The following is a 27,917-nucleotide window of genomic DNA, read 5'->3' as shown; positions in this document are numbered from 1 at the left end:
ATGGCACTAACCAACTAGAACAAAGCTGGCAGTGCGGGTAAGCCAGACCTTCCGCGCACTCATCACAGGCCTCACCCCCAGACCCCAGAGTAAAGGTGGCACCGGACATCCAAGGATATGGCAAGAAGAGGGAAATCTTTATTTCGGTTAAAAAAGGTACAGGACAGCAGACAAGCGGCCCTCAGCCGTGGACTGGGCAGATTTCCGGGGCCCAGCCCAGCTCCCTGGAGGTCCTCTGAAGAACGGTGGGCTGTCCCGGCCGGCTAGCTCAGGCCCTCAGCGCCTGGGGCAAAGGGAACAGGCATCTTCCTTGCATCTTACCTACTCAGGGTAGTGGGGATGGAGGGGCCGTGGGAACAGTGTCAAACCGGTTGTGCTTAGAACAGTCACCAAACTTGTTCAGCAGCGTCCTCAACCAACACCCCAGAGGCTCCTGAAGAAACCTGCTCGGCCCCAGTACGGCTATGCCTGATTCTGGAAGGGGGCAGGCTGTAAGGCCAGATTCCTGAAGAGTCTCGACACCTTACAGATCTGGGGAAGGGGACGCGAAGTGGAAGGGGGGCAAGTTTCAGCAGAGTATTGTATCATTGTGCTGATAGCTGCGATATGGCTTTCTACACTCTGGCTGGCATGGAGTGGGGGTGGGGGCCAAGAGGCCGGCCCTTGCCCCCTGTTGGAGTGGGGGGCTCTGGAGAGCACACGTGTGGGGTAGGCTTGGGGGCAGACCCTGTAGGCACAGACGGTGGCAGATGGGCCACAGGTTAGGCAGGTGGAGGGGCCGGGTGCCTGGCTCCCCTCGGGCCGCTCCTGGAGAGGCAGAGAGCAGCGGTCCTCAGGAGGTCCTTAAGCCCCCGCACACACTGGAGATCCCAGCAGGACAGCAAAGAAGGAGAAGAGAGAGGGTTAGCGGGCTCGCGAGGACGGGGCAGGGGGCCTGCAGCGTTGCTGGCGGGGACAGGTGCTACCCCAGCACCTGCCTCTTCCCCACAGAAGGGCCGAGGCTTGGGCGGCAGGCCACGAAGCAGGAGAGAGCTCAGCAGGGACAGAAAGCCAGGACACAAGTGTTAGTGACTAAGGGCTCCTGCACACCAGGACACCACCAGGACAGGCCCCAGCACCTCAGAGCAGGAAGGCCACCCTCTCCCCAACCTCACCCTTCACCTCCTGCTCGAGTGGGAGAGCGGCTCTGCGTGAAGCTACTTCCTCAGTCCAGAGCAGGGCTGGGCTCTTAGCCCCGCCCTCAGGCCCCGATCCTTCTGTTTGGGGGGGAAGCCCTGGCGGCCCTACCACCGCCAGCACACGCACCACACCACACACCAGACAGATGAATGGGCTCCACGGGGTTGGCGAGGCATGCGATGAGGATGAGATGGTGTGTGAGGGGAGCGGGCAGTGCTGGCTGACGGGGGAGGTACGCTCTTACCAGCTAACCCTCTGCAAAGAGGCCTGTTAGCTCCCCTCAGGCTGTGCAGGAGATGGCAAAATCCTGACAGGTGTCCTCCTGGGGGAGATACCAGAGAGGCGGGCCGGAGTTATGAGTTGTCTGGCTGGGCCCTGCTGCCCAGGTGGGGCTGGGGGCCGGGGAGGCTCTGACTCACAAACTGGAAACTACGGTCTCAGAAACGGTTTCTTAGCTGGGCAGTCCCTGGGGATCTGAGTGAAAACACAGCAAGGAAAAAGAACTTGGGAGTCTCCAAGTCCCCGAGGCAGGGGAAAAACGGAGGGGATAAGGAGGGGCCAGGATGGCCTCTTCTTCCATGCCTATGGGGACCTCGCCCCCTGGCTCCACCTCAAGCAGGCAGACTCAGCCAGGAGAGGAGCACGTTAGCTGCATCTCTGGGCTTCCTGCCTCCTGCCTCCCCAGGAAAGACCGAGTTTGGCTGCCAGTTGGAGCCTCAGCAAAGAAAGAGCAAACAAAAACCAAACCAAAGCAAATCAACTCTTAAAAACAAAAATTTTATTACAAGCAGGAACAAAGAATACTGGCTTAAATAAAAGGCACATGGGAGCCCCCTCCTCTAGCCAGCTCCCTCCCCACTGTAGCCTGGCCCAGGGTCCTGACACTAGGGTAGAGCTGCTTCTCCCAGAGGGGACCCTCTGGGGTTGCCCTTTCTCAGCTGCCTGTGACCCATTAGCCTTTGCAGCAAGGAAGGGCAAGAGGCGAGGACTTCCTCAGCGGTTTCCAAGGGCTTCAGGCCACCTGAAGGGCCGAGGAGGGGGTGGGACAATTTCCTATCTATTTCGACAAGAAGCTATAATTTCCAGCAGAGAAGAGACATTCTTTGAGTTTCTGACCCAGATTTCGGCCAAACTTCACTTGCCTCTTGGACCACCCTGCTCTTTCCTCCCTTTTCTCTGGACGAGGTCCTCCAGTTGGCAGAGACTCCCCCTCTTCTGGCCACTGGCACTAGGTCCCACACTCAGAGCCCAGAGGAGGGAGTGTGGCTTATAGAACGGCAGCCGCTCCCCATAGCCATTACCCCATCCACCACGCTCAGCCTCAGCCTGTCTGGGCAGGTCCCAGGCTTCCTAATGTCCGAAGAGGAAGCAAAGACAGGAGGAAAGGGGCTGAGTTGTGGCGGGAACCCAGGGGGCTCCTGTGATCAAGGCACGGGATCCCTGTGGCCATGGCTCAGGCTGCTCCTGCTGCTGCTGGCTGACGCCGGAGGGGGATGGCGGGGAGAGGGGCGGCCTAGGGGATGTAGGGAAATGGGAGCCAGCCACATTCGTACAGGAGCACACGCGAATACACACACACTCACACTCACACGTTCACAGCCAGAAGTTCTCTTATAAATTTATTAAAACCAACTTGCCTTCTGATAATCCTTAACCTGGCACTACACAGATAGCAACGTGGCTGACTTTTTTTTTTCTTCTTCCGTTTAAAAAAATGCTACGTAGAAAAGAGGTCTATAAAATTGTGCAAAATACCCAGCATTAATAAACCCATTTCAAGTATTGCCAGCATGAGTACAACCGCCCAGACCAAGAACCGACTTGGGAGAGAGATGGGGGGCCAGACTGGAATCTCTTAGAGAAACCCGCCACGGGCAGCAAGAGGTCAAGGCCCCCAGTTCCTAGCGTGCGGCCCAGGACCATGCAGGAGCTGAGGTTTTGGGTACCTGGCTGGCTGGTGTCGCTTCCTCTGACACAGGCTGTAGTCCACCTGCACCCCCCCTGCCCTTTCTATCTGTACCCCCAGTTCTATCCTATTGGCCAACTCCATACAGAAAACAAGAACAAAAACAGAAGAACAATGATTATCACAGAAGGAATGAAGGAGCCCACACAGCACAGCAGCCCACAGAGGCGGCATCTTCTATAGCCTGCTGTCCAGAGCAGAATGCCCCTGGGTCCCGCTTCACCCCCAGGCCCCGGGCTGAGCAGAACCCAGCAGCGCCCCCACCTGGGAGGTATCGCACTCAGTCGGCTCCCTCACTCACGCGAGGCTTGCCCTGGCACAGCCAGAGACTTGGCAACGTCCCCTCGCAGCCTCAGGGTCCCTGGCCTCTCTCTCCTGTCACTCCTGCCACTAATCAGCTGGGGGGCATTTCGGGCCCAAGGCTGTGGGAAGTTGGGTTTGGGGAGCAGAGGGTACAGCCATGGAAGTGTGGGGAAAGCCACGCAGGGTGGGAAATAAATACGAGAGTCTTTGGCAGCTCTGCTTCCCTTGGGTGGAATGGGGAGGGTCCCGGCAGGTGTGGAGGGCGGCAGGTGAGTGCGGAGGGGTGGACAGGCCAGCAGGTGGCGAGTGTGAGCCCAGGTCAGGGGTGGCCTCCTACCATGCTGGCGTCGGGCTTGGCTCCACAGGCTGGCTCATCGCTCCTGATGGGGGAGGGCAACACCGTGTCAGGCTCCACAAATCCCCTTCGGTCGATCAGGCTTCCAAAACACAAGAGGGGACACGTGAGGGCCCCTGCCCAACACCAGTGATGCAGGCCGGGGACTGAGTGGCAGAGTTCATTTCCCAGCCAAGGAAAAATCCAGTCCTACAAAGCCTGAGAAAGGGGAATTGATCTCCAGTTGAGGGTTCAAGACCCTTTCCTTCCAGAAAGGCCCTCTCTGCACTCTGGACACCTGGTTTTGGCCACTGGATTTATTCACTCTTCATTCCAAGCGGCCCATTTGGCCATCTGGCTGCCATAGAGCCAGGCTGAGGGGAAGGGGAAGAGCAGGATGAAAGAGCGAGACGCCCACTGTTACCGACCCTGCCATGGCAAGCATGACAGAATCGGGGTGGGGGATGGGGTCGGGTGGACAGTGTGTGAAGTCTCCATCCGCAGGGGCCACTGCAACTTAACTCCTGTTCTGGCACTCTGGTGCCCCCTAGTGTGAAGATGGAAGGGCACTGCCCAGTGGGCCTGAGCCACCAGGGCTCTTCCTGCCAGGAGGGACCATGGAGGCCATCAGCACCAGAAGGGAGGGGTTGCTCAAGGGTGGCCAAAACATTTGTTGTGGTGATCCCTGGGGAATAAGATAACGGGATATCTAATATTCTTCTTCTTAATATTTTACACTTAATTTTTTTCTACAATGAGCTTATGTGATTAACAATCACATAGAATTCTTTTATGTGACAAACGCCTTGAGTGCACTCTGCAGGGGATGGTGCACAGAGGGTTTCTGTGGTGTGAGAAGAGGTCTGCTGCATCCAGAACCTCTTTTGAGAGCTGTGGACTCACAGGGCTGCCCCGCACTGGCCAGGCCAGGCCCTGCGACCTCTCTCTGGCACCCTGGCTTACCTGGGAGGTAGGGGGCCGCAGAGCACAGCACAGCAGTTGGTGATAACACTTTTATGGCTGTAGGGATTGACGGAGGCCTCACCGCCCCTCTTGCTGGACCATGAGCCTTTGATCTGCCGGCAGGAAGGAGGTCTGAGTCAGGTACCTCCTTTTGCTTCCATTTGCTTTCTATTTCCTAGAGGCTGGGAAAAACTGGTGAATTCTGAAGCCAGCTCTGGATAGATTACTGGAGGGAATGTGCCTTTAACCCGGGCTATTCAGTGAGTGTGGGGGACTGCTGGATGTGGGAGGGCCCTGGCAGAGAGGAAGAAGCCCTAATCAGAACAGAAAACACAGCCCAGCCAGAGAAGTCTCCAAAGGCAACCTTCTGGGTGCAGCCTCTCTTCTCTGGCCAGCCACCTACGAGTGAAGGTCATGCAAGGGGCCAGGGCTCAGGCTGAACTGCCTGTGAACACTGGCCCTGCCGCCGACACACTGATGACCCTGGGCAGGCCACTTCTCTGGATCTCAGTCCTCATTGGAAAAGTAGGGAACTCAGATACCATCAGTGGAGCATTCGATGAAATCCTGCCCGTCTCTAGATTCGCGAAGCCAGCTATCAAAGGCCCCAGGGAGTTTAGCAAGGAAGGATACCTGCTTGGCTTTAACCCAAAGTTTTCCAAACTTTTTTGTCCATCACACATCTTTCCACTTAACCCCTAGGAACATGCCGAAGATCTAGAGACTGCCTTGGGAGATGCTGGCTGAGATCATTTCTGCTCAGTACCAGTCACCCAGCACACAATCCCCCAACAGGAGTGCTCAGTTTTTTTTCCAGAATGAGAGGCTGAGGTGAAAAAATGTACTTTCTGTTGGTCACGGGCCTCTGAGCAGTATGTGATGGCGGCCTGGGCACAGATGCTCTCAAAAGTTTGCTTTCTTACTGTTTGCGAGACCAGGAAGGTGATGTCAGGGCCAGCCCAGGGCTAGGCATACAGGGGGTGCTCAAACAATGCTTGCTGGTGATCTGCAAGACAGCCTCACGGTCCTGTCCTCACTGTTTCCCTCAATAAGGGAGCCCCACAGATACCTTGACAACCGTCACAGCTCTTCTGGCTCTAAGGGCAGTGTGGTGGGGGCACAGCAAGGCCCAACCTTGGCTTCTGGCCATGACCCTGGTTGTGTCCCTTTCCAGCTGTGTGACCTTGGAGCAAGTCACTCAGCCATCAAACGGGAGAAAAGCATCCCTTTTCCTTCTGCCTCAGAGTTGGCAAAAGGAACCCAAAAGAACTCTGGAAACCGTCACACGCTGGCCAGTGTAATGGCTTACAGGGCAGCACTGCCTCTGGGTTAGCGAGAAAGCCCGTGCCAAGGGCCCGAGGCATGTAGGGGCCTTAGAAGCCTGCACTGGGTCTCCCAGGGCCAAGCCATGAGCACTGGAAGGCAACATCTGGTGGCCTTCCGTCTCCACCCATGTGACCCCAGCAGCCCAAGAGTCAGGTGCACTGCGGCCGCCATAAGCCCCCTCACCCTGCCTCCTTCCCAGGACCCTGCCCAGGCATAGGGGTGGCTCCAGCCCTACTCACGTCTTCGTTAGTTGTCAGGTTGGAGGCGACGAGGTAAGTATGAAACCCTGAGAGGCCCAGGATGGACCAGATGGAGAAGAAGCAGATCACCAACTCCAGCACAGTGAGCAGGGTGGTCAAGGACCCACATGGGGACAGGGCTGGGAGCCTCCCTTGAGCCTGGGAGCTGGCCACGCCCCAGCTTTCTCCACTATCCTTCTATGAACTATTTCCTTAGAAAGAAAAGGAGTTTGTAACCTTCCTGTCCGCTCACCACTTCTCAGCAGGATCAACTCCTGGTCCCTACGGAGGGCTTGAGAGCCCCTTTAAGGGCAGAATGGGTGATGGACAGCAGAGGGAAATGAGGATTCCAGGCACCAAGAAACCCACACAGGACACAGTTCAGGGAGCTTGGTGTCCTAAGGGAAGACAGGGACTGTGGCTCCTGAGAGTTCTCCGCCACCCCAGCCCCCTGATCAGGCCACTGAGGATCAGTTCTAGCCTGGGCGGGAGCAGAAGCAGCTGGGACAGCAGATTATTCTTGAGGACAAACACTGGCTCTACACCATTCCCCTGTTTCCAGGAGGTGTGGGGACCCACCCCAGTGAGGGGGCCTTGTTCCCACCAGCTGACAAAGGATATCTTGCTGGTGTCTCCTTCAGAGTGGAGAGGAAGTTGCTTCCCTGAGAGCCTGGGGAAGAAAAAAACGGGACAGGGCACAGCTCAGAGAGATGGTGACCGCAGCCCCTTGACTTGGCTGAGCTTGCTGGCCTGCCCCTCCCCGCTCCCTCCTACCCCCAGCCCCCACTCACGCAGCGTCAGGTGGGTGACCACACAGGCGAAGATGAAGGCCGTCAGGAATGAGAGGGAGAGAATAAACGCATAGAAGAAGCGGTAGTTCCGTCTCCCCACACAGTTGCCCACCCAGGGACAGTGATGGTCAAACCGTTCTGGAAAGGGGCCAGGGGAGATGGGTTAGTGTGCCTGGCCTGCAACCGGCACAGGTGTTTAGAGGCTGCATGCCACAGCTGGGGTTTTCCTCACCCCGACTCTTCTCTGCACCGGCCCACTCATAGGTCCTCGGATGCCCCCCACTTCTGGACCTTTCTGCACAGGTTCCTAGCGCCTCACATTCTCGGTCTCTTCACCTGGTTAAGCTGCATGTCTCATATCATGGATATCATGTCTCAGCTGCAAAGCCACTTCCTTACGAAAGCCTCCTCTGATCCCAGATGGGGGAGGGCTCTGTTATCTGCCCCGTGACTTATTTTTTGCAGCTCTTCGCCCATATGTTTTCATACTTATTTATAATAAGTGGCCTGCCCAAGGACCCCTGCTCAACTGTAAACTCCATGAGGGGGCCTGTTTTGGCCTCACACTGAGCTGATCCCCAGGGTCCAGCAGTGCCTGGTACAAAGATCCACAAAAAAGTACTTGTTGCCTGGCCTATGACCCTGGCCACATGGACCAATGATCCCCATTCCTTGTTCTAGAACTAGAGGCCCAGGGAGGGGCCAGGCTACTCTGTCACTTACGGCAGGCTGGCATGAGAGGCTCGAGCAGAGGGCTGAGCTCACACCAGCACTATGTCCCCAAGGGCAGGGGTCACGCCCAGACTGGTAAGGAAAGTCCTCTGTGAGAATATGGATGACAAGCCCACTGCAGGCCTCACACCAGGGCCAGCACTCTTCACAGGGGGCGGGTGGGGCGGATTCTCAGGGATGAGTAATGCTCACTGAGTCACCCCCTCCCCGCCTACCGTCATGGGTGTTCCCTGCTGTTCCGTCACTTGGGGAGTGCTGAGCTAATGTGAGGAGCTCACTGCCGAGGGACTGTGCACAGTCACCATGGCTCAGCTTGCCTGGGTCCTCCTGCATAGCATTTCCCTTATGACAGCCTCCCAGGGGCACACCCTCAGTCCTCATCAGGGCCGCGGGGCCTCTGACGGGCACAGAGACGAGACAAAACAGCCTCTGGTTCCCCAGCAACGACTGCAGTGGTGGGTCAGGAGCTTCCAATCCTGGCTCAGCTCTTCACCTTATCAGCTCGAACTCTGTTCCCAGATTCTTGTCCCTCCCAGACCCTGGAAATCAGATCAGAGTCATGTGGCTCCCTGCTGCCTCCCACTTACCCACACAGTTGTCACAGACACTGCAGTGTGAGGTCCGGGGTGGCCGAAACATCTTGCAGGTGAAGCAATACTTCAACTTGACCATCTGCCCGTTGATCATCACCTCCCGGGTCCGAGGCGGTGGCCGGTACGTGGAACTGCCTGTGTTATCTGAGGATGGGAGGAGAGGAAGATGGGGGATGTTCAAGCCTGGAGCCAGGAGCGCCAGCTTGGGTGGGAGGGGGCGGGTGTGAAGCCACTGTTGCTTCGAAGGGACAAGAGAAGCCTTAGGGAAGCTACTTCCTGGGAACAAGCCACTGGGATAAAATGCGGGCCCACGGGGCGCCTGGGTGGCTCAGTGGGTTAAAGCCTCTGCCTTCGGCTCAGGTCATGATCCCGGGGTCCTGGGATTGAGCCCCGAATCGGGCTCTCTGCTCGGCGGGGAGCCTGCTTGTCCTCTCTCTCTGCCTGCCTCTCTGCCTGCTTGTGATCTCTGTCTGTCAAATAAATAAATAAAATCTTTAAAAAAAAAAATGCGGGCCCAAGGCAGGGACAGATACTAAGATCCACAACCACCTGCTGAAAGCAGCTGTGTGCCAAGCCCCGTGCTAAAGCTTTACACACTGGCTCTCACAGCGCTGGCTTTACACAACTTTGAGAAAGAGCCCTGGGAAGACTTAGGGATATTAGAAATTTGGGAACTATTAATTTTCCTAGCTGTCATAAAGGAATTGTGGCCATGTGGGAGGCTGTCTCTAGATTTTGAAGATACATGTTGAAGTATTTATGGATAAAGTGTCTATAATGTCTATGATTTACTATGAAATGGCTTAATAAGAATCATAAGTACAGGGGCACCTGGCTGGCTCAGTCAGAAGGGCATGTGACTCTTGATCTCAGGATTGTGAGTTCTAGCCCCATGGCAGGTAGAGAGATTACTTAAAAATCTTTAAAAAAATTAAAGAAAAAATAATTCTTAAGTATATATGATACAAATAAGAGACATTAAGAACAACTATTGAATCTAGATGGTGAACATGCAGAAATTCATTGTATTTCCCACTTTTCTGTATGCTTGAAATTTTTCATAATAAAAATTTTAAGAGGTAATGGAATGCAGAAATATATTGTATTCATGGGTTAAAAAACTCAGCATTAGAAAAGGATTTATTGGGGCACCTGGGTGGCTCAGTGGGTTAAGCCGCTGCCTTCGGCTCGGGTCATGATCCCAGGGTCCTGGGATCGAGCCCCGAATCGGGCTCTCTGCTCAGCAGGGAGCCTGCTTCCTCCCCTCTCTCTGCCTGCCTCTCTGCCTGCTTGTCATCTCTCTCTCTGTTAAATAAATAAGTAAAAAATCTTTAAAAAAAAAAAAAAGGATTTATTCTCCCTAAATCAACCTGTACATTTACATAATGCCAGTCAAAAATCCCAGTATGTTTTTTGGGGTGGAGGGGAATGAAATTGACAAATTCAATCTAAAATTTATACAGAAATGCAAAGAACAAAGAATAGCCAAGGCATTCCTGAAGGGAAAAGCTAAAGGACCTACATGACTAGATATCAAGACTAATGATACGGGGCACCTGGGTGGCTCAGTGGGTTAAAGCATCTGCCTTCGGCTCAGGCCATGATCCCAAGGTAGGGATCAAGGCCCGCATGGGACTCTCTGCTCAGTGGGGAGCCTGCTTCCCCTTCTCTCTCTGCCTGCCTCTCTGCCTACTTGTGATCTCTGTCAAATAAATAAATAAAATCTTTAACAACAACAACAAAAAAGAATGATAAAGTGCAAGTATTGAAGAAGGGCCTGGTTTGGGTGCAAGGGTGGAAAGGCTGACCAGGGCACCTGGGTGGCTCAGTGGGTTAAAGCCTCTGATTTTGGCTTAGATCATGATCTTAGGGTCCTGGTAACGAGCCCCACATCAGGCTCTCTGCTCAGCAGGGAGCCTCCTTCCTCCTCTCTCTCTCTCTGCCTGCCTTTCTGCCTACTTGTGATCTCTGTCAAATAAATAAATAAAATCTTAAAAAAAAAAAAAAGAAAAAAAGAAAAAAAAGAAATGCTGATCAACAAAACAGAAAAGAGAATCCAGAAAGAGACCCGACATGTAAATGATCAAGGGGTTCATGCCAACGCCACAGTCACAATGACCTGAAGGAAGATGGTTTTCTCCCAACAAACAGGGCTAAGTCCACTGTGTACACAGATGGGGGAAAATGTTTCTGTACCCCCATTTCCCACCAAATGCAAATTCAATTTCAGATTGTCATTCCAAATGCAAAAGTTTTGGATTAAAAATAATAAGAGAACAACTTCATGACTCTGGAGTAGACAAAGATTTCTGAAACTAAGGGACAAATCATAAAAGAGCGATTTGATATAACTGCACTATGTCGAAATTAAGATCTTGTGTTTAGGGCAACTGGCTGGCTTAACTGGTGAAGAGTACAATACTTGATCTGTTTAGGGCAAATGGCTGGCTTAATTGGTGAAGAGTACAATACTTGATCTCGGGGTTGTGAGTTCAAGCCCTGTGTTGGGTGTAGAGATTACATTAAAAAAAAAAAAAGAACTTCTGTAAAGGACACCTGGGTGGCTCAGTCTGTTGAGTGTCTGCCTTCAGTTCAGGTCATGATCCCAGGGCCCTGGGAGTGAGTCCCACACTGGGCTCCTTGCAGGGAGCCTGCTTGTGTGCACACACTCTCTCTCTGACAAATAAATAAAATCTTAAAAAAAAAATAAAAAAGAACTTCCATTCATCTTAAAGAAGATTTGATTAAAAGAATGAAAAAGTGACCTTCAGAGGAGAAGCATATTTACAATATGCTTATTTGACCATGGACAAGGGATTTGTAACCAGAATATAAAAGAATTCCTATAAGTCAGTAAGAAAGAGCTCAGAATACTCAATTCAAATGTGCACAAAAGATTCAAGCAGGCATTTTATAAAAGAAGTTACCCAATGGCTAAGAAGCATTTGAAGGGGCGCCTGGGTGGCTCAGTGGGTTAAGCCGCTGCCTTCGGCTCAAGTCATGATCTCAGGGTCCTGGGATCGAGTCCCACATCGGGCTCTCTGCTCAGCAGGGGGCCTGCTTCCCTTCCTCTCTCTCTGCCTGCCTCTCTGCCTACTTGTGATCTCTCTCTGTCAAATAAATAAATAAAATCTTAAAAAAAAAAAAAAGAAGCATTTGAAAAGGTGCTCATGCTCATTCGTCATCAGAAACATGCAAATAAAAACCATCATATGTTTTTTATACACATGTATGAGAATGTCTACAACGAAAGAAAAACATTTAAAAATCAAGTATTGGCAAAAATGTAAAGCAACTAGAAATCTCATATAACCACTTTGGAAACCTATTTGGCATCAACCCCTGAAATTCAACATAGGCACCCCCAGCAAGTCCACTCTGAGGTATCTCCCCAATAGAAATGTGCATGATGTTGTTTTTTTTTTAAAGAAATTTGTAAGTACACTCTATGCTCAATGTGTGGCTCAAACTCACAGCCTCGAGATCAAGAATCGTGTGCCCTGAGCCAGCCAGGCACCCTGAAATGTGCATGATTTGATGTGCCCCGAAAGACGTACAGGGATATTCACAGCAACACTCCCATAACAGCCAAAACCTGGAACTACCCAGAGGCCCATCAATAGTGGAACAGATTAACAAAATGTAGTATAGTCACACAACAGAGTTCTAGACAGCAAAGAATGAACGATCGTCAACGACACAGAGAATATTTACGTATCTCATAAATGTTGTGTAAAGTGAAGAAACCACACACGTAAGAACACAAAATGTTCAAAAACAACTGAAAGTAATCTACAGTGGTAGAAGTCAGAATCACGGTCACTCGTGGAGGGGCGATACTGACCAGAAAGAGGAACAAGGGGCCTTGTGGGATGCCGCTCATACAGTGTTTCTTGATCTGGGTGCCAATTACATGGGTGTGTTCCATTTGTGAACATTCAGCAGACAGAACACTTGGGATTTGTACACGTCTTGTAAGCCCATTACACTTCAGGGAAAACATATCAAAAAGAAAGTTTTAAGTAACTTGTCTGAGGTCACAAAGCTCAGATACTGGCGAGCAGGAATCCGAATCCTGCTCTGCCATAGGCAAAAGCCCACAATTCTACCCACTGAGCCTCTTGGTCCCCCAGGCCTCAAAGGACCAAAGTCCTCAAAGCAGTGGCTCCTTCCTGGATAGAATTTTGAGAGTCGGTGAGGCTGCCCGTGATCCCGACCCCTTAGCAACACTCCCAGCCGCTGATTCCACCGGATCCACTCCCCAGATGGTACCTCCAGTTTGGCCACGTGCCTCCAACGCTAACTTACGAGCAGGCGCCTACCAGGTGCCAGGCACTATTCCAGGCGCTTGGCACGCATCAGTGAAGCAAACGGATTTGGGTCTCACATTCCAGTTACCAAACAGACTCTTGCTAGGCTGCTTGCCATTCCCCGAACCATTGCGTGTCTAAAATGGAGCTAAACACCCGAACATTTTTTCTTTAAAACCAGTGGCAGGGTAAAGGGCAGGGGTGTGAGGATGGTGGACATACTCTGAAAGTTGGTTTTGCTTCTCCCTGGTTATGTGACATGCTGAAGTTAAGGGAATGTCTCTGAGCCTCGGTTTTCTCAACTGTAAAATGGAAGCAACAGGTAGAATAGAGCGTGCATCCTGGCCTCACCTCTTACTGGCTGCGTTTCTCCCAATATCATTTGCTAGATGTCTGACCTGGCCAATCATTTACTCTCTCTGTGCCTGTTTCTTTGATCACCAAAATGGGGGTAATAATAGTACCGCCGGTACGCCTGGGTGGCTCAGTGGGTTAAAGCCTCTGCCTTCGGCTCAGGTCATGATCTCAGGGTCCTGGGATCGAGTCCCACATCAGGCTCTTTGCTCAGCAGGGAGCCTGCTTCCCCCTCTCTCTCTGCCTGCCTCTCTGCCTACTTGTGATCTCTCTATCAAATAAATAAATAAAATCTTAAAAAAAATAAAAGTATCCCTATCGTAGGGTTGTTGTGAGGGTTAAATTCGTTAATATACAGGAAGTAGCACAAAGCAAAGACTCAAAGTGGACAGAATTACGAAGAGAAAGGAAGAGGCAGCGCTTCACTGAGCACCTACTATGTGCTGAGCATGGTGCATAGTGTCTCCTTGAGCACTGAGAATGTCCCAGGAGCTAAGGCTATCATTACTCCCTCCAGGTTACAGTTAAGAAGACCTTTTTTAGTGAGGCGAAGTGCATACTCAAGGCCACTCCCAGCTAGGAAGTTGGAAGAACCAGGATGTGAACCCAAGTTTCCAAAACTTGGGTTGGAGGTCTTTTTGTACATGTTTTTTTAAGATTTTATTTATTTATTTGGCACAGAGATCACAAGTAGGCAGAGAGGCAGGCAGAGAGAGAGAGGGAAGCTGGCTCCCCACTGAGCAGAGAGCCTGATGCGGGGCTTGATCCCAGGACCCTGGGGTCATGACCTGAGCCGAAGGCAGAGGCTTTAATCCACTGAGCCACCCAGGTGCCCCCTTTTTTGTACATTTTTAAAGTGTCACAGTAAGTGTTATATAATCCTGCCTGGTTCCTTATTTCTGCACAAGCCAAGAGCTGGAAAGAACTTCAAAGAACATATAACATATAACACATATAATCCTAGCACAGAGTGGACAGTTGATAATGTCCCTTCACTGCCTGCCTCTCTTCTAACCCCTTCAGTTCACAAATGAGAAAACAGGACCAGAGAGGTTAGGGAAGTTGCCCAAGGTCACAGAGCCACCGAGGGGCAGAGGCAGGGAAACTCTGTTCGGAGACCCTTTGCAGACTGTTCCTTCTCCCTTACCCCTTCCTGGCCAGTCGCTAGGTCTCATCAAGATCTTCCTTCATAGTCTTTCACTCTCCTCCCAGTACCCAAACCGAGGCCAGGCCCCCATCACCAAACAGCTTCCCCAGAAGGCTCCCTGCTTCTAGCCCCTCTGCCTTCAACCCCCCTTGCACACACCACATTTCTCTAAATTACCCCTTTTGGGTTACAAGCCTTCACTGGCCTCCCACAGAAAGGACAGCTTCCTGTCGTGACACTAGGGCCCTCCACAGTTGGGCCCAACCTTTGCTCCTGGCTTTTCTCTCACTGCTCTTCTCCCTGAGTCCCTGCAGCCTTGGCTTCCTACCCCCTCTTCCAATCAAGCCCTGGCCCCTGCCTGCTCCTTGTTCACCAGGACTCTCCTGGTCCCTGTCCAGTCTTCCAGCGGCTTGTCCAAGCACTGCTGCCGTGGAGGCTCTTGTGCCTGGCACAGAGCGCCTGTTCCCTGCGGGCCTATGATCGGACTGCGGTGTGTGGTGCTGTCTCACCACCTAGACAGCACGCCCCCTGAGGGCAGGGATGGGGAATTCACTGGCCCTCCCGGGCCTGTGAACCATGAAGGAGCGGGCACAGAGGAGAGAATATGTGTTCTGGACTTGGTAAGGCCTGAGGTTCAAATCCTGACCCTTCCATTTATGAGCTAGTGCCATGAGGGAAGTTTGAGGGAAGTTTCTGGACCTCTGTAAGCCTGTGGATGCATCTGAAAAAGCAGACAAGTAACTGCCTAGAAGGCTCACGGAAGGATCAGAAACAGTATCTGGACAGGAACCGGCACTTGATGAGTACTTACTAACAGCTATCCTCAGAGGGGTCACAAGAGACGGGCTCCGGGGTCTGCAAAACTAGGTTTGAGTCATGATTTTGCTACCCACTTGCTACCAAAGGAAGTCCCTTCACTTCCTGGAGCCTCAATTTCCTCATCCATAAAACGGAGAGAAGACCATCTCTGTCTCACAGGGCCATGATGAGTGCTCAGTGAGACGGCGCAGGACAGCCCTGAGCCTGGCACTAGAGTCACAGTCCTGCCACACAGTTCATTCCGGGACACTCCAGCATGCAGCATTCTCCAGCTCTTTCCAAAACTCTTGATGCTACTCCAGACCCAACCTGTAACCCTACCCCATGGGCCCCAGGTCCAGCTCCCATCCCTGCCCACGGCTGGCTTCCAGGCTCGGACACAGGATCTGGAGCCGGACGGACATGTGGCCCAACCACAGTCACGGACGTGATGTGGGTCAAGTGGCTTCACTTCTCTGTGCCCTCATCTGCTAAAAAAAAAAAAAGGGACATCATCAAACTTGCCTCCTCGTGTTGTGAAGGAAGACGAAGCAAGAACTCAGCAAGGGAGCTTATTAGCAAAACATCTAGCACTGGGTCAAAGCTAAAGGAACACGAGCCATTATTATTATCATTCTTTCTATGAAAAAACTTATTTACCAAACTTCAGAACCCAGCTCATCTGTGAGTGAAAGGCAGCCACAGACCCACCTAAAGAAAGAGGAGAAAATTTCCTGGACTCCTCCCTGGGTTCCCACAGGCCCTCAGGCAGGGAAGACTCTGACCAGCATATTGTGGCCTCCCGGGCCAAGCTTCCTCCTCTTGAGAACTCGGAGAAAGAGGAAGTGAAGCTCTGCACACCCAACTTCCTTGGGCTGCTAACAGTGGGGGGTGGGGGAGAGAAAGTGTCCTCCTAGAGCAAGGGAGTCCCCAGATGCACTCAACAATTTGGGTTAAAGGAGGCTTTGCAGGGATGCCACTGTGGAGACAGGCCCCCACCTGGGAAGAAGGCAAGCCACTGTCGCACTGTTTATTCTCAGGCCAGACCATGCGGACCAGGACATGGGTCTCATCACCACCAGGCCTCCATCCCAGACCCCGTCTCCGCCTCAGACCCCGCCTCCACGCACTCCTGCCAGCAGCCAGGACCCGTCCCCTTGCTCTTGACCACAGGGCTCAGCCTCTTAAATTTCCATAGAGAAAAGCAATTTCAAAGTACACTGATATGTCCAGATGCTCTGGGCTGGGCAAGCGGGTCTGCACCCACATATTACAGGTGAGGAAATGGATTCCGCTTTAGTATGTATTAGGTGGGGCTGGAATTAGAATCCTTGTCCTCCGAACGTTCTCTCAAACACTACCAACTACTGTGTCACGATAGTGTATAAGGTCTGGGTGGCAGGTGAGGGGAGAAGAGGCAAATACATGCAGATAAGTCAAATATGGTTCCTTTAAAAAATTGTTTTAAGGGGCTCCTGGCTGGCTCAGTCAGTACAACACGCAACTCCTGATCTCAGGGTTTTAAGTGTGAGCCCCACATTGGGTATAGAGTACTTCAAATCAAATCAAATTAAGTGAAATTTTGGGGCTCCTGGGTGGCTCAGTCGGTTGAGCATCTGACTCTTGATCTCAGCTTGGGTTTTTTTTTTTTTTTTTTTAAGATTTTATTTTTTTATTTACTTATTTGGCAGAGACTCAGTGAGAGAGGGAACACAAGCAGGGGGACTGGGAGACAGAGAAGCAAGCATCCTGTTAAGCAGGGAGCCCGATGCGGGGCTCAACCCCAGGACCCTGGGATCATGACCTGAGCCAAAGGCAGACGCTTAACGCTTAACCTGAGCCACCTGGGTGTCCTACAAGCTCAGGTCTTGATATCAAGGTTATGAGTTCAAGCCCTGCTTTGAGCTCCATGGCACGGAGCCCACTATAACAAAAACAAAAAACAGAGAACAAAAACCTTGAAAAATAAATTTATAAAAAAATGAAATTTAAACATAAATTAAAAATAAAAATTAGGAGAAAATGGGTGGGGGAGGTATGCTTGGCTGGCTGTCAGTAGAGTATCTGGCTCTTGATCTCAGGGTTATGAGTTCAAGCCCCAGGTTGGGCCTCGTGCTTCCTTTAAACTAGACAAAAAAAGCCACCTTTGCTTTGTTCACCCAGTCTAGAGAATATTTGTTGAAGAAAAGAAGGAAGAATGGTGAGAGATGGTATCTCTGCCAGAAAGGAATCTAAGATCTTCTCCAAGGCTTTCTGCCTTAGGCTTTGTCCCAAGAAGTAAAAAGGCCCTTTCACGCCAGCAAGGCCTTCCTGCTGCCTTGCAGGTGGGACTCGAAAGCCCCTGGGGATGTGGTCAGGAGGGGCAAGGCTGATCCTCAGTGAACACCTGGGAGAAGCCAATGACTTGCTCCGAGAAAGTTTCCCCCTCACCCAGGGGCATGCAATGGGTCTCCCCACCCCAACCGCAGCCAGTGGAGGGGGGCAGGCTGGCATTTTGCAGTCAGAGCCTGATGGCTGGCTCTGTGACGGGAGCCCCGGGGCTGGCAGGGACCCCAGCAGCTGGCACGAGCTACTGAATAGACTTTAGTGAAGGAAGGTTGGGATTGCCACCTGCTTTGCTGGGTCCTGACAATTGGTGTTCCGTTGCCCCCACCTCTGTAAGAAACACATGCAGGGCTGTGGTCCCCCCAGCTTCTCGGTCAGCTACAGTGCCCAGGCCGTGGGTCCCTGTAATCCCCGCCTGACCGTTTCTGTTCACTCCAGAGGTTTACTGAATGCCCACCACCTACCTACCGTTGAGGGACAGGCTGGAGGACACAAGAAGAGCTTGGCTGGAGGGCAGAAAGAGTGGGTAAAGTGAGTAATTAGAGTTGGCGTGAGAGGCCCAGTGAGTCAAGTCCGGTAACTCTGGGGCCTGTCTGATCTCATTGTGAAACCTGGCCTGGCCACTTGCTGGCTGGTGACTTTGAGGAAGCTGCCTAGCCTCTCTGAGCCTCAGTTCCTCACTGGGTAATAACCCTATCAGACTTGGGAGATAGTGATACAAATGAGAGATGAAAAGCTCATGGATTAATGGTATTACTGGTGTCTATACTGAATACCTGGTGGCATTCAAGGTATTGAATACCTGGTGGCATTCAAGGAAGCAACAAAAGGGGAGGCCCAATTAAGCCGGATCAGGAGGAATGACCCGGCGGGCTCACCGGGGAGAGAGGGCAGGGGGGCTGCGTGAACACAGGCACGGACTGCGCCCAGCCTGGTTGGGGGGTCCTGGGGGCAGGGGCAGGTACACTGAGGTTGGCCTTGAGCCTGGGGCTCGTTTTCCAGAGGGTGGAAGAAGATCTATTTCCTTTCACAGCACACATAACACTGATTCACGTGAACAGAAAGTTATTCCCTTTTCAATTTTCTTTCAAGCCTGTGACTCCATCAAGGGGAAAACTATTAACTTCTACTACCTCAGAGCTGTGATCAGGCCTTATTTCTGCAGGCAACTATAACCACTAAGAATTCTGTAACATTGTTATCTTTGGTTTTTATGATTATGTTCTATTCAGAGTAAGAGGCTCTCTGCTTACAAGGGTGATATAAATTTTCCTTGTTAAGATACATTTAAACATAAGTCCCTTATTAAACACAAGTCCCTTAAAGGAAAATACTGAGGAAATGAAGGTACAAGATGAGAGACAAAAAGGCTAAAATCATAAAGGCTGGACCCAAATGCCCAAACTTCAGGAAATGCTGCTGAGGCCACAAGGGAGTCACCCAAATTCTAAGCCAGGGAGGGCTGGAGCCAAATCTGGGTCTTGGAGAGAGAAATGTGATTGCAGGAAGAAGCCAGGTGCTGGGGCCTGGTCGGCAGAGCCAGTCCAGCAAGCAAATGAGGCAGGTTTGCCCTAGGGCAGTGGGCTTCAGAAGGACCTGAGGGAGAAACTTTGGCCCAGATGGGCTGCATCTGTGACCTGCTGGGTGGTGGCGGAGGGAGAGGCAGGCTTTATGCATGTTCTGTGAGCTGTAAACGTGTCTAGGTCAGTGTCTGTCACTCCAATCTGGATGCTTCTGTCGTCTCCCTTCAGACTGGGAACCTCTTGTGGGCAATGTTAGCTTACCTCTTTTCCAACTTTCCAGAGCACCTGGACTCTATATGGCCCTGTAGGGTGACCCAGCTGCATGGCTCGCCAGCTGACAAGTAAAGATCTCAGACCAGGGTGACCAACCGCCCTGGTCTGCCTATGACTGAGAGGTTTCCCAGGACACAAGGCTGGGAGGAGCTGGTCAGCCCACCTCAGACAGTCTTTGCAGGGTGGCAGCCTTGGGCTACAGCCTGTTGGGCTGGCGTTGCTGGCCTATGGGGCCAAAGTGAGAAGCCCCCAATTTGCATGGGCCCCGGTAATCATCAGTTCACGTTTGCATGAACAGCACCATCCGCCTCAGAGCTGGTCCCCAATCTTCTCAAAAAGGCTTAGTGACCTTAGTCCTCTTTGAAAAAATATATTTCATTCTGATTAGACACCTCCTGGCCCCACCCTCAAATCTGGCTCCTGTTCAAGTTTCAGAGTTCAAAGGCCTAAAAGATGTCACTTTCCAGGCTTGGCAGCGGTTCTCAAAGAAAGTCTCCAACCCTGACATTTAGGGCCTCACGTGACTATTTCCACTCCATTCCCCAACCAGAACTTCTCTAATTCTCTGAAGTGTTCCTCTGTTCCAGCCAAAAGGGCCTTCTCGGGGTTCCATGCCTGTCCCCCATCCTGCCTGCTCTGCCTTCTCCTCCTCTGTTCCGTCTGCCTGGAGGGCTCCCCTCACATATATTCCCATGCCTGATTTCCACCCAAACTTTAAGCTTTGACTCAAGGCGACTCTTGGTGAAGACTCTCGGTACCCTCCAGGCCGAAGATACTCCTGGTTTCTCGGATCCTCTTCCAAAGCCTAATCTCACCTGGGGCAGCTGGTCACACCTGCAGGTATGGTCACACCTTGTGCACTGGCAGGTGGTCATACATTACATCACTTTGGACAGAGCTAGCCTAGAAACCACCAGAAGGCAAGGTCCACACCAGATTTGTTTTCGGCCTCCCACCTCCTCCCCCTGTGCTCAGGAGTCAGCATATAGAATTAACACATACATGATTAAAGCCATAATGCCTAATTGGGAGAACTTCCAACTATCTCTCCATCAATCACTTGGGGACATCAAGGAGGGCCTCTACAGAGGCTCATCCATTCAGCCAACATCCCTGGACCCTCTAAGCGGCCGACTAGGTGAACAAGACCCAGAAGAGGCTGCTGGGCCTACCCAACAACTTTGTAACAATCACCATGCAAGGTGGCAGGACCAAGAAAAAAAGGACAAGGAGCTCAAGGAATGTGTCACGTAAGGTCTGGCCCATCTGAGGTCATGAAAGCGTCGCAGAGTACAGAACACCTGGGTTGAGACATAAGAATGAAGACAGCGTGGCCCCCAAAGACTGGAGATGTGTCCCTGAGGCCATCTCAGAAGAGAAAGCAAGGGGTTTGGGAGTCAAGGCACATGGTCCGTCTCCGTGCCTCCACTCCCTGGCCATGTGCCAGCTTGCCTCAGTTTCTGCATCAGCACAGCAGGGCTGCTGGGAGGATTTGTGGGGATAATGGATGGGAAGCACTCGGTACAGGGTCAAGCGCTCCCCACACATGGGGGATTACAGCTGTCATTATCACCCTCACTGCTCCCAGCAGGCCAGAGGATTCCAGGTGGCCAGATATCCAAGCTCAGGCTGAGCCGGAGCATAATCGTGCCCCAGGATGAGCCCCGACCTGGAGGGAGGAGAAACGGGCTGCCGCTGGGCAGCAGGGCCTCCCCTGCTGTCAGGTGGACTGCTCAGGTCAGCCTGGCGGATTCAGAAGGAGCAGAGTTAGGTCTCGGGGGCCAAGTGGTGAGGGGCCTAGGGTAAAAGGGGGAGAGGAAGCTGATGCAGGCGGAGGAAGACAGCGCGACCCAGGGTGTGGCCAAGGACAGGCCTAGACAGAGGAATGAGAGGAAGAACAAAGAGCGAGAACCTCCTTCCCCTTCCTGCCCACCCTCCCGAGTTGCTCCAGGGAACCAGCAGAACAACCTCCAGGGATGGATGCCTCGGACTCTTGACATCTATAGGCTACCGGGTCTCTTCAAGGCCAGTTAGATGCTTAAAAGCCTGTCTGGAAGCCACCCTGTTAAGGGAAGGAACTGACCACGGACCGGAAGCCCCTGAAGTGTGTAAACAGCCACGTCACTTCTCCCCAGGAAGGAGCTGGGGTGCAGCAAGCCAAGACTAAAATCCTGGCCCCAGCACCCAGCCTCCCAGGGGGACTCGCACGGGTCTGGGAGGAATCAAGGGCTGTCTGGGTGCCTGGGAGCATGGGTTCTCTCTAGCACACCAGTCCTCCTATTGTTGCTTAAACACATCAGCTTGTCCACTGCTCCAGGCTTCATTTTCACTGTTTCCGGACTGCGTATTACTGGCTCCCATCACACCATTCAGGGCTCCTGTCAAGTACCACCTCCTCCTAGAAGCTTTCCCGGATCGCCTACTCTAAATGAGCCCACTCCCTACACCAGATACCTCCAGATACCTCCAGATACCCACGCAGCTCAGTCCCTCATCTTTCCAAACCTTGTTCAGAAGTCACCTCCTTCACAGAGCCTTCCCTGATCACCCTATTTAAAACCATATACCTTCCCCCCAGCTCTCCTCCTTCCTCCCTGCTCTTCTCTTTGACATCCTAGATGTTTAACTGTTAACTGTCCTTCTCCTGCTGGAACGTCAGCTCCAAGAGGGCAGGGGATTGCTTCCTCTATTTGCTCACTGCTGTATCATCAGCATCTGGAAGAGGGCCTGGCACATAACTGGGGTTCAACCGATGTCTGCTGAGAGAATGATTAAGTACACAAATGTTTAAGGGCAGAGATTCTGGTTAGACTGCACGAGATCTCATCCCAGCTCCTCCACCTACCGGGTGATCTTGGGCCGCTTACTTGACTCCTATGAGACTCAGTGTAATAGTAGAAAGAGACTAACAACAGTCCTTGTCTCATGGGATCACGGAGGGATTCAAAAGATCATGCATGTAGACAGGTGGAAAGCCCGCCCGGCCCCCGTGAGCACTCAGAACTAAGCTGGCGGCCACGGCAGCCTGCCCTTGCCAGCGTCTCTTGCTAAGTTGCTCACTGGTTTAGCACGGGTTTCCACTCTGGGGTCAGCTCCAGCCTGCCTTACTGACTACCATGCCCTCAGTCTCTGGCAAGGTGCGGGAAGAGAAACTCAGGCCTCCTCTCAAATCAACGAGTGAGGAGCTGGGAGAGTCGGAGGCTCACCGATCTGTTTCTCCAGGGCCGCTGCCTCACAGACGGTGGCCCGGGGCAGGATCCCGGGGTCGGTGAAACTTGTCTGCAGCAGGCAGCTCATGACGAAGAAGAAGAGGATGGCAGCGATGATGGGGATGGCAAGGGTCAGCTGGCGGGCCAGGAAGGGACAGCTAGAGAGAGAGAGGAAGAGAGAGATGAGCAGATACCCAGAGGGCTCCCTGGGGCACAGGGTTACAGCACCTGGCAAGGTGTTGGCATCCCAGAAACACCACCTCTCTGCAGAGAGCCATCCCGGAAGATGACATCTCCTGCACCACGTCTGTGCAGAGAGCCATCCAGGAAGAAAGACAGCTCCTAGGCCAGTGCCTAGAGCAGACATCACTAATTGATCCTTGCACTTTCCCTCTGAGCCAATTGCAGACATGAGCAATAGATCCCAGCACATTTTTTTTTTTTAAATGAACTAAGGGAAGGGATCTAGATCCCAGCACCCTTAACCCCTGCACTTAGCTGCAGTCTCAGAATCCTTCTAAACACAAAGCTTCAGGAAGCCACTACCAACTCACTTGAGTTGACCATCCATGACAACGTTCATTCACTCACTCACTCCGCAAATATTTAGCGAGGCCCTCGGTATGCCAGGCAACACCTTCCCCAAACAGCAGTGAGCAAGAGCATTGTTCCCCACCCCCCATGAGGCTCCGGGCTCCTGGGGAAAAGAGACCTGTGAACGGAGAGGAGCCACACAGGACCATGTGTGCTAACATGGGGAAAAGGAAAACAGTTGAACAGTCAGGAAAGCCTGGCTGAAGGAGCTCATGCCTAAGCTAAAATCTGAAGAATGGGAAGGGTCATCAGGGGAAGGGGGTTAGGATGAAGAGCACAGTCCAGGCACTGCCACTGTCCTCCAAGGGCTGGCATCTCAGGTTGGCGCATTTAGGTCGGCGCTTTCAGGTCCCCGAGCCTAGCTGGTTTGGAGAACAGCCTATGCACGAGCTGACTTTGAGGCCTACCCACACGATTAACCTCTGTCCTGTGCTGTCCTCCCTCCCAAAGCGAGAGTGGCACCTGATGGGGTGAGGGCCTCCTACTTGGGAAATGACAGGCTGTTGGGAGGCCAGATTCAGCCAAGGAGCTGGCACAGCTGCGGAAAGCAGACGTGTGGACATCTGCACGCTCTTTCCAGAGCCTCCACTGCCAGAGGCTATAGCCTCCAGAGAGGCCCTTCCCTTGAAGAGCAGAGACTGCCAAGATCAAGAACTCCAATGATGGGGCACCTGGATGGCTCAGTGGGTTAAAGCCTCTGCCTTCCGCTCAGGTCATAATCCCAGGGTTCTGGGATGAAGCCCCTCATCCGGCTCTCTGCTCAGCAGGGAGCTTGCTTCCCCCTCTCTCTCTGCCTGCCTCTCTGCCTACCTGTGATTTATGTCTGTGAAATAAATATATAAAATCTTTTTAAAAAAATACCTGAAAGACTTAAAAAAAAAAAGAACTCCAATGGCACCACACATTCTGCTCTGAACACCTGAGTGGTCCTTGGGTCTGAGCCTCAAACAAAGCTGGGCTCTCTGTGTCACCTACATCACAATCAACCAGTTTATAGAAAGCCAGGCTCTTTAGGGGATGGAGACTTACAGTCTGAGACTTGTAGAACCCTCAGAAACACCAAGTCCTGGTCCTCTGATTTTATAGAGGACTCTGAGGCCCACAGCCACATCCAAGGTTATCTAGCCAGCCACTGACAGGACTAGGGCCTCTGGGCCCTCCATAAATACTCTGCATTCATTCAACAAGTATTTCCTCTACTGAATGCCTACTACACACCAGACCTGTTCCTGGCACTGAAGACACAACAGTGAGGGGAAAGAAGTCCTGCTGTGGTGAAAAGACAGGCAACAAACTGGCAGAAAGTATACACATAGTATGTTCAGATGGTGGCAAGTGCTTCCAGAGAATTAGCAGTTAGGGAAGAGGGATAAGGGGGGGGGCAGTTTGTTATGTTACAGAGACAGTCAGGGAAGGAGGGAAGTGAGGGAATGAGCCACTGACACTATCTAAAGAAAGCCTATTCCAATCAGTGCAAAGGCCCTGAGGCAGGAATGTGCAAGGAGGCCAATGTGCCTGGAGGAGGTTGGGAGGAGGGCGGGGAAGTGGCAGGAGAGGGACAGAGATGAAGCCCATTATCAGGGCTCTGGCTCTTATTCAGGAGCCACAGAGGATTCCAGGAGGGGACTAGGATCTGACTTAGAATTAAAGGGGCGCTTTGGCCTCCGTGTGGTGTGGGAAGTGCAGCAGAAGGCAGGCACCCTGCTGTCAGCCCTGTGCAATAATCTACCAAATCAAACAATGAAAGAAAAGAAAAGCCCTAGAGAGCCATCTCCCTTTCCCCCCAGAGCAATGCAAGAATGTGGGCTTGCTCATATTGTTCCCTCGTGCCAGGTCTCTATGGAGGTTACACCCCAGTTCAAACCCAGGGGTGCTCTCAGCCCAAACCCAAACCCTTCTGCCAACTCCACCAGCCCAAGTGAGGAAGAGCAGAGACAAGGCGAGATGATTCACAAGCCCTCCCCAAACCCAGAAGTCCTCCTTTCTCCCTTCGCTGGGGCATAAATCCAACACCAGCCAAGATACCCATGCAGCCCAGAGAAAATCCCGTTTCTGAACTGACTGAACCCCACGCTGCAGGGTCACGGGGGTCAACTTCCTCCCGCCCAGGCTGCAGCCCCAGGAATACTGGAAAAGGAACTCTCAAAACACTCATGAGATGGATCCGAAACTCGGCTCAGAGAGCATGCTGGAGGCTGGGGGCTCCCCAGGGCTTCCGCTTGCTACATTATCCTGGAATTTGTTATCCACCCTGACTCAGAAAGCAAGGGGGAAAGGGAGAAGCTAATTTGTACAAAGTTCTCACCGTGCTTCAAGGGGAAACCCAAGGTTGCAGATACATGATCTGGCAGCTGGAAAGGGTCTCTGGGGGTGGTGTCTTGTGGTAGTCTTAGTGTGGCCACAGGCCCTTAGGAAGTGCTTTATGCTGAAGACAACAGCTAACAGCAGCAGCCAGCATGAAGTGCTTGTTCCTGGTCAAAAGCTTACACACATAACCTTGTGTCACATTCATGATGACCTATTATCAACCCCATTTTATAGATGAGGCCACTGGGGCTCTGAGGTGGAAGGACTGCCCTGAGGTCACGCAGTCTGCAGATGGGGTGTGGTGGGGCTGGGACTGGAACCAGGCCCACTGGGTCCAGAAATGGAGCTGTTCACCACACTGCAGCTAAGGAAGACCACAAGAGATGGAGAGAACAAGGAAGGGAAGTGTGAGTGTGTGTGCAAAGACTCACACTGCAGATGGCTCAAGCTAGAGACCAAGTTTCCCAAGCTGGAAAACTTCCGACATGAAAATGTGACCCTAGGGGGGCGCCTGGGTGGCTCAGTGGGTTAAAGCCTCTGCCTTCGGCTCAGGTCATGATCCCAGGGTCCTGGGATCGAGCCCCGCATCGGGATCTCTGCTCAGCAGGGAGCCTGCTTCCTCCCCTCTCTCTGCCTGCCTCTCTGCCTGCTTGTCATCTCTCTCTGTCAAATAAATAAATAAATAATCTTTAAAAAAAAAAAAAAAAGAAAGAAAAGAAAATGTGACCCTAGGGAGTGACAAGCATCCCCTCCTCCAAAGAGATACTGTGTGGGCCAATCCTGGGTCACTGGGGATCAAAAGCCCCCACGGGGGCATATAAGACCTGTCACACCAAAGCACTCTCGACTTTGGAGAAGTAACAAGGTCCTACAGCTGTTCTTGCTGTGGGACAGGCCGGGGGTATGCTCCAGAATGTTTGAGAAGGCAAAGAAAACCAGGAGGTCAGAGGTGCTGGGTGGCAGGGGCTTGGCAAAGTCGCAGGGAAGGCTGGGAAGGGCTGGGGATACTAAGGAAGGTGCTGGAGAGGGAAGGGAGGCCTGAGAGGCCCAGAGCTGTTTGGGAAGATTGCCTGAGGGCCTAGAGGGAAAAAGACTGAAGGGAAAGCGAAGGGGAAAGGTGTGAGCTGAGCGTAGAGAGATAACAGGGGACCACAGACAGCGCCAGAAGGCAGCTAGATTTGTTATGGGGAATATAATGCCAAAGGACACGGAAGAAATTCAGAAGTTGTCTGGAAGGGCCAGAAAGCAAAGTCACCTGGAGGGGTCGGAAAGACGGGGTGCACAAGAGATGGTCCAAGGGAGAGGTGAGGGAGAGGTGAGGGCGAGGAGGTCCAGGAGGCCTGAGCCAGGTTCTGAGAGGGCACAGAGGATGGGGCTGTGGAGGGATATGGGAGGGTGGTGCTCCCGGCAGAGGCTGGCAAAGGCAGTGTGCCAGGAAAAGGCAGGGAAGGATGGGGGAAGGGGGGCGGGGGAGGGGGGGGCCGGAGGCTGGGGCATCCAGAGGGGCGAGGGAGGATGGGGTGTGGGGGTAGGTGGAGAGGGCCCAGGAGGGCAGAGGAGAGATAGATATGCAAGGGGACTGGGAAGGCCTGGGGGTATATCCTGAGCGGAGGGCACACGCCCCGGAGGAGCTGGGAGTTCGCCTCCGCGAAGGTGGCTGGCAGGTGCAGGGAAGGGTGGAGCCCCCGGGGATGTGGGAGAGGGCCGGGGGCCCAGCGGAGGCCCTGAGAGGCTGGCGTGCCCACGCAGGAGCTGGGCAGGAGGGGTGCGCGGCAGGGAGCTGAGGGGACCGGAGGGGTCGGGGCTTCCGAAGGGGCGGGGTCGGGGCGCCGCCGGACTCACTCGAAGACGAAGAAGAGGACGGTGGTGGTGAGGATGAGCAGCAGCGTGAGCGCGAAGACGCCGCCGTGGCCGGCCAGCATGAGACGGCCGCCGCAGTAGAAGCGGTTGCGGCCCGGGAACACCTCCCACTTGCGCCGCGGGCGGCGGCCGATGCTCCCGCTGCCGCTGCCACTGCTGCTCCAGCGCGGCGCGGCGGCAGGCGGCGGGGGCCCCGGGCCCGGGCCGGGGGGCGCGGCGGGGCCGGGGCGGCGCGCCCCAGGGGAGGCGGGCGGCGGGGCGGCCCCGGGGCTGATCTGCTGGTACTCGCAGTCCTTCATGCGGCCGGCCGCGGGCCTCGCCTCGGAGCCCCGCGAGCCGGCCGGGCCGCACCGGGACCGGGGCCGAGCGGCGGAGGCGGTGGCGGTGGCTGGCGGCGCGGCGGCGCGGCGGCGGCGGCGCGCGCGGCGCTCGGTCGCTGGGGGCGGTCCCGCCGCCACCGCCCCGCCCCGCCCCGCCCCCGCCCGGCGCGGCCTCCTGCCGCAGCGCCCCCTCCGCCTGGGTCCGGGACGGCGCTCGCGCGGGGCTGCGGGGTCTTTCTCCGCGGCGGGGCCTTTCTCCGCGGCGGGGCCCTGTCTTGTCTCTGCGGACTCAGAGCCGCGGCGGTCCCCTCTGCACGACCACGGGGCTGCAGATGCGCGTTCCGGGAGCTTTCTGTTGTTTTGCAGGGAAAGCATTTGTTGGGGTCCCTTGTGTGCCAGGCACGTTGACGAACGCCGGGATTCGAGGGGTGGACTTCTTAATCCACTTCTGACACTCTGTAGTTCCAGGGC

At 53.4% G+C, this 27,917-nt stretch overlaps 1 protein-coding gene across 11 annotated transcripts; it reads right to left on the bottom strand.

Moving 5' to 3' along the window:
* Positions 1-116: 116 nt before the first annotated feature.
* ZDHHC18 (zinc finger DHHC-type palmitoyltransferase 18) lies at positions 117-27,515 on the bottom strand. 11 transcript variants are annotated; one of them, XM_045064019.1, is made up of 10 exons: positions 27,109-27,511; positions 22,363-22,523; positions 8,421-8,570; positions 7,102-7,239; positions 6,932-6,980; positions 6,311-6,413; positions 4,746-4,858; positions 3,786-3,885; positions 1,424-1,501; positions 117-283 (listed from the first exon to the last, which is right to left on the bottom strand). In XM_045064019.1, the coding sequence occupies exons 1-9, from the start codon at positions 27,423-27,425 to the stop codon at positions 1,460-1,462; spliced, it is 1,173 nt and encodes a 390-aa protein (XP_044919954.1). In that variant the 5' UTR covers positions 27,426-27,511; the 3' UTR covers positions 117-283; positions 1,424-1,459. The 11 variants fall into 11 exon arrangements, 10 of the variants coding, with proteins under 10 accessions (XP_044919954.1, XP_044919956.1, XP_044919950.1 ...); XM_045064018.1 differs by lacking the exon at positions 117-283 and adding an exon at positions 724-860; XM_045064021.1 differs by lacking the exon at positions 1,424-1,501.
* Positions 27,516-27,917: the final 402 nt, after the last annotated feature.

The sequence above is a fragment of the Mustela putorius genome, unplaced genomic scaffold (assembly GCF_011764305.1).
Source record: "Mustela putorius furo isolate JIRA1106 unplaced genomic scaffold, ASM1176430v1.1 tig00003853_pilon_pilon_pilon, whole genome shotgun sequence".
NCBI classification, from domain to species: domain Eukaryota; kingdom Metazoa; phylum Chordata; class Mammalia; order Carnivora; family Mustelidae; genus Mustela; species Mustela putorius.
This window is presented reverse-complemented; position numbering and strand designations above follow the sequence as displayed.

What these genes read in the sequence shown, in the direction of transcription:
- ZDHHC18 (XM_045064015.1), bottom strand. Translation starts at nt 27,425, where the DNA reads ATGAAGGACTGCGAGTACCAGCAGATCAGCCCCGGGGCCGCCCCGCCG. An exon ending in CTGAAGGAGACACCAGCAAG is followed by an intron (nt 6,414 to 6,931) that starts ATATCCTTTGTC and finishes CACCCTGCTCAC; the next exon opens with TGTGCTGGAGTTGGTGATCT. An exon ending in CCAAGCCCGACGCCAGCATG is followed by an intron (nt 808 to 3,785) that starts GTAGGAGGCCAC and finishes CTGCCTCTCCAG; the next exon opens with GAGCGGCCCGAGGGGAGCCA.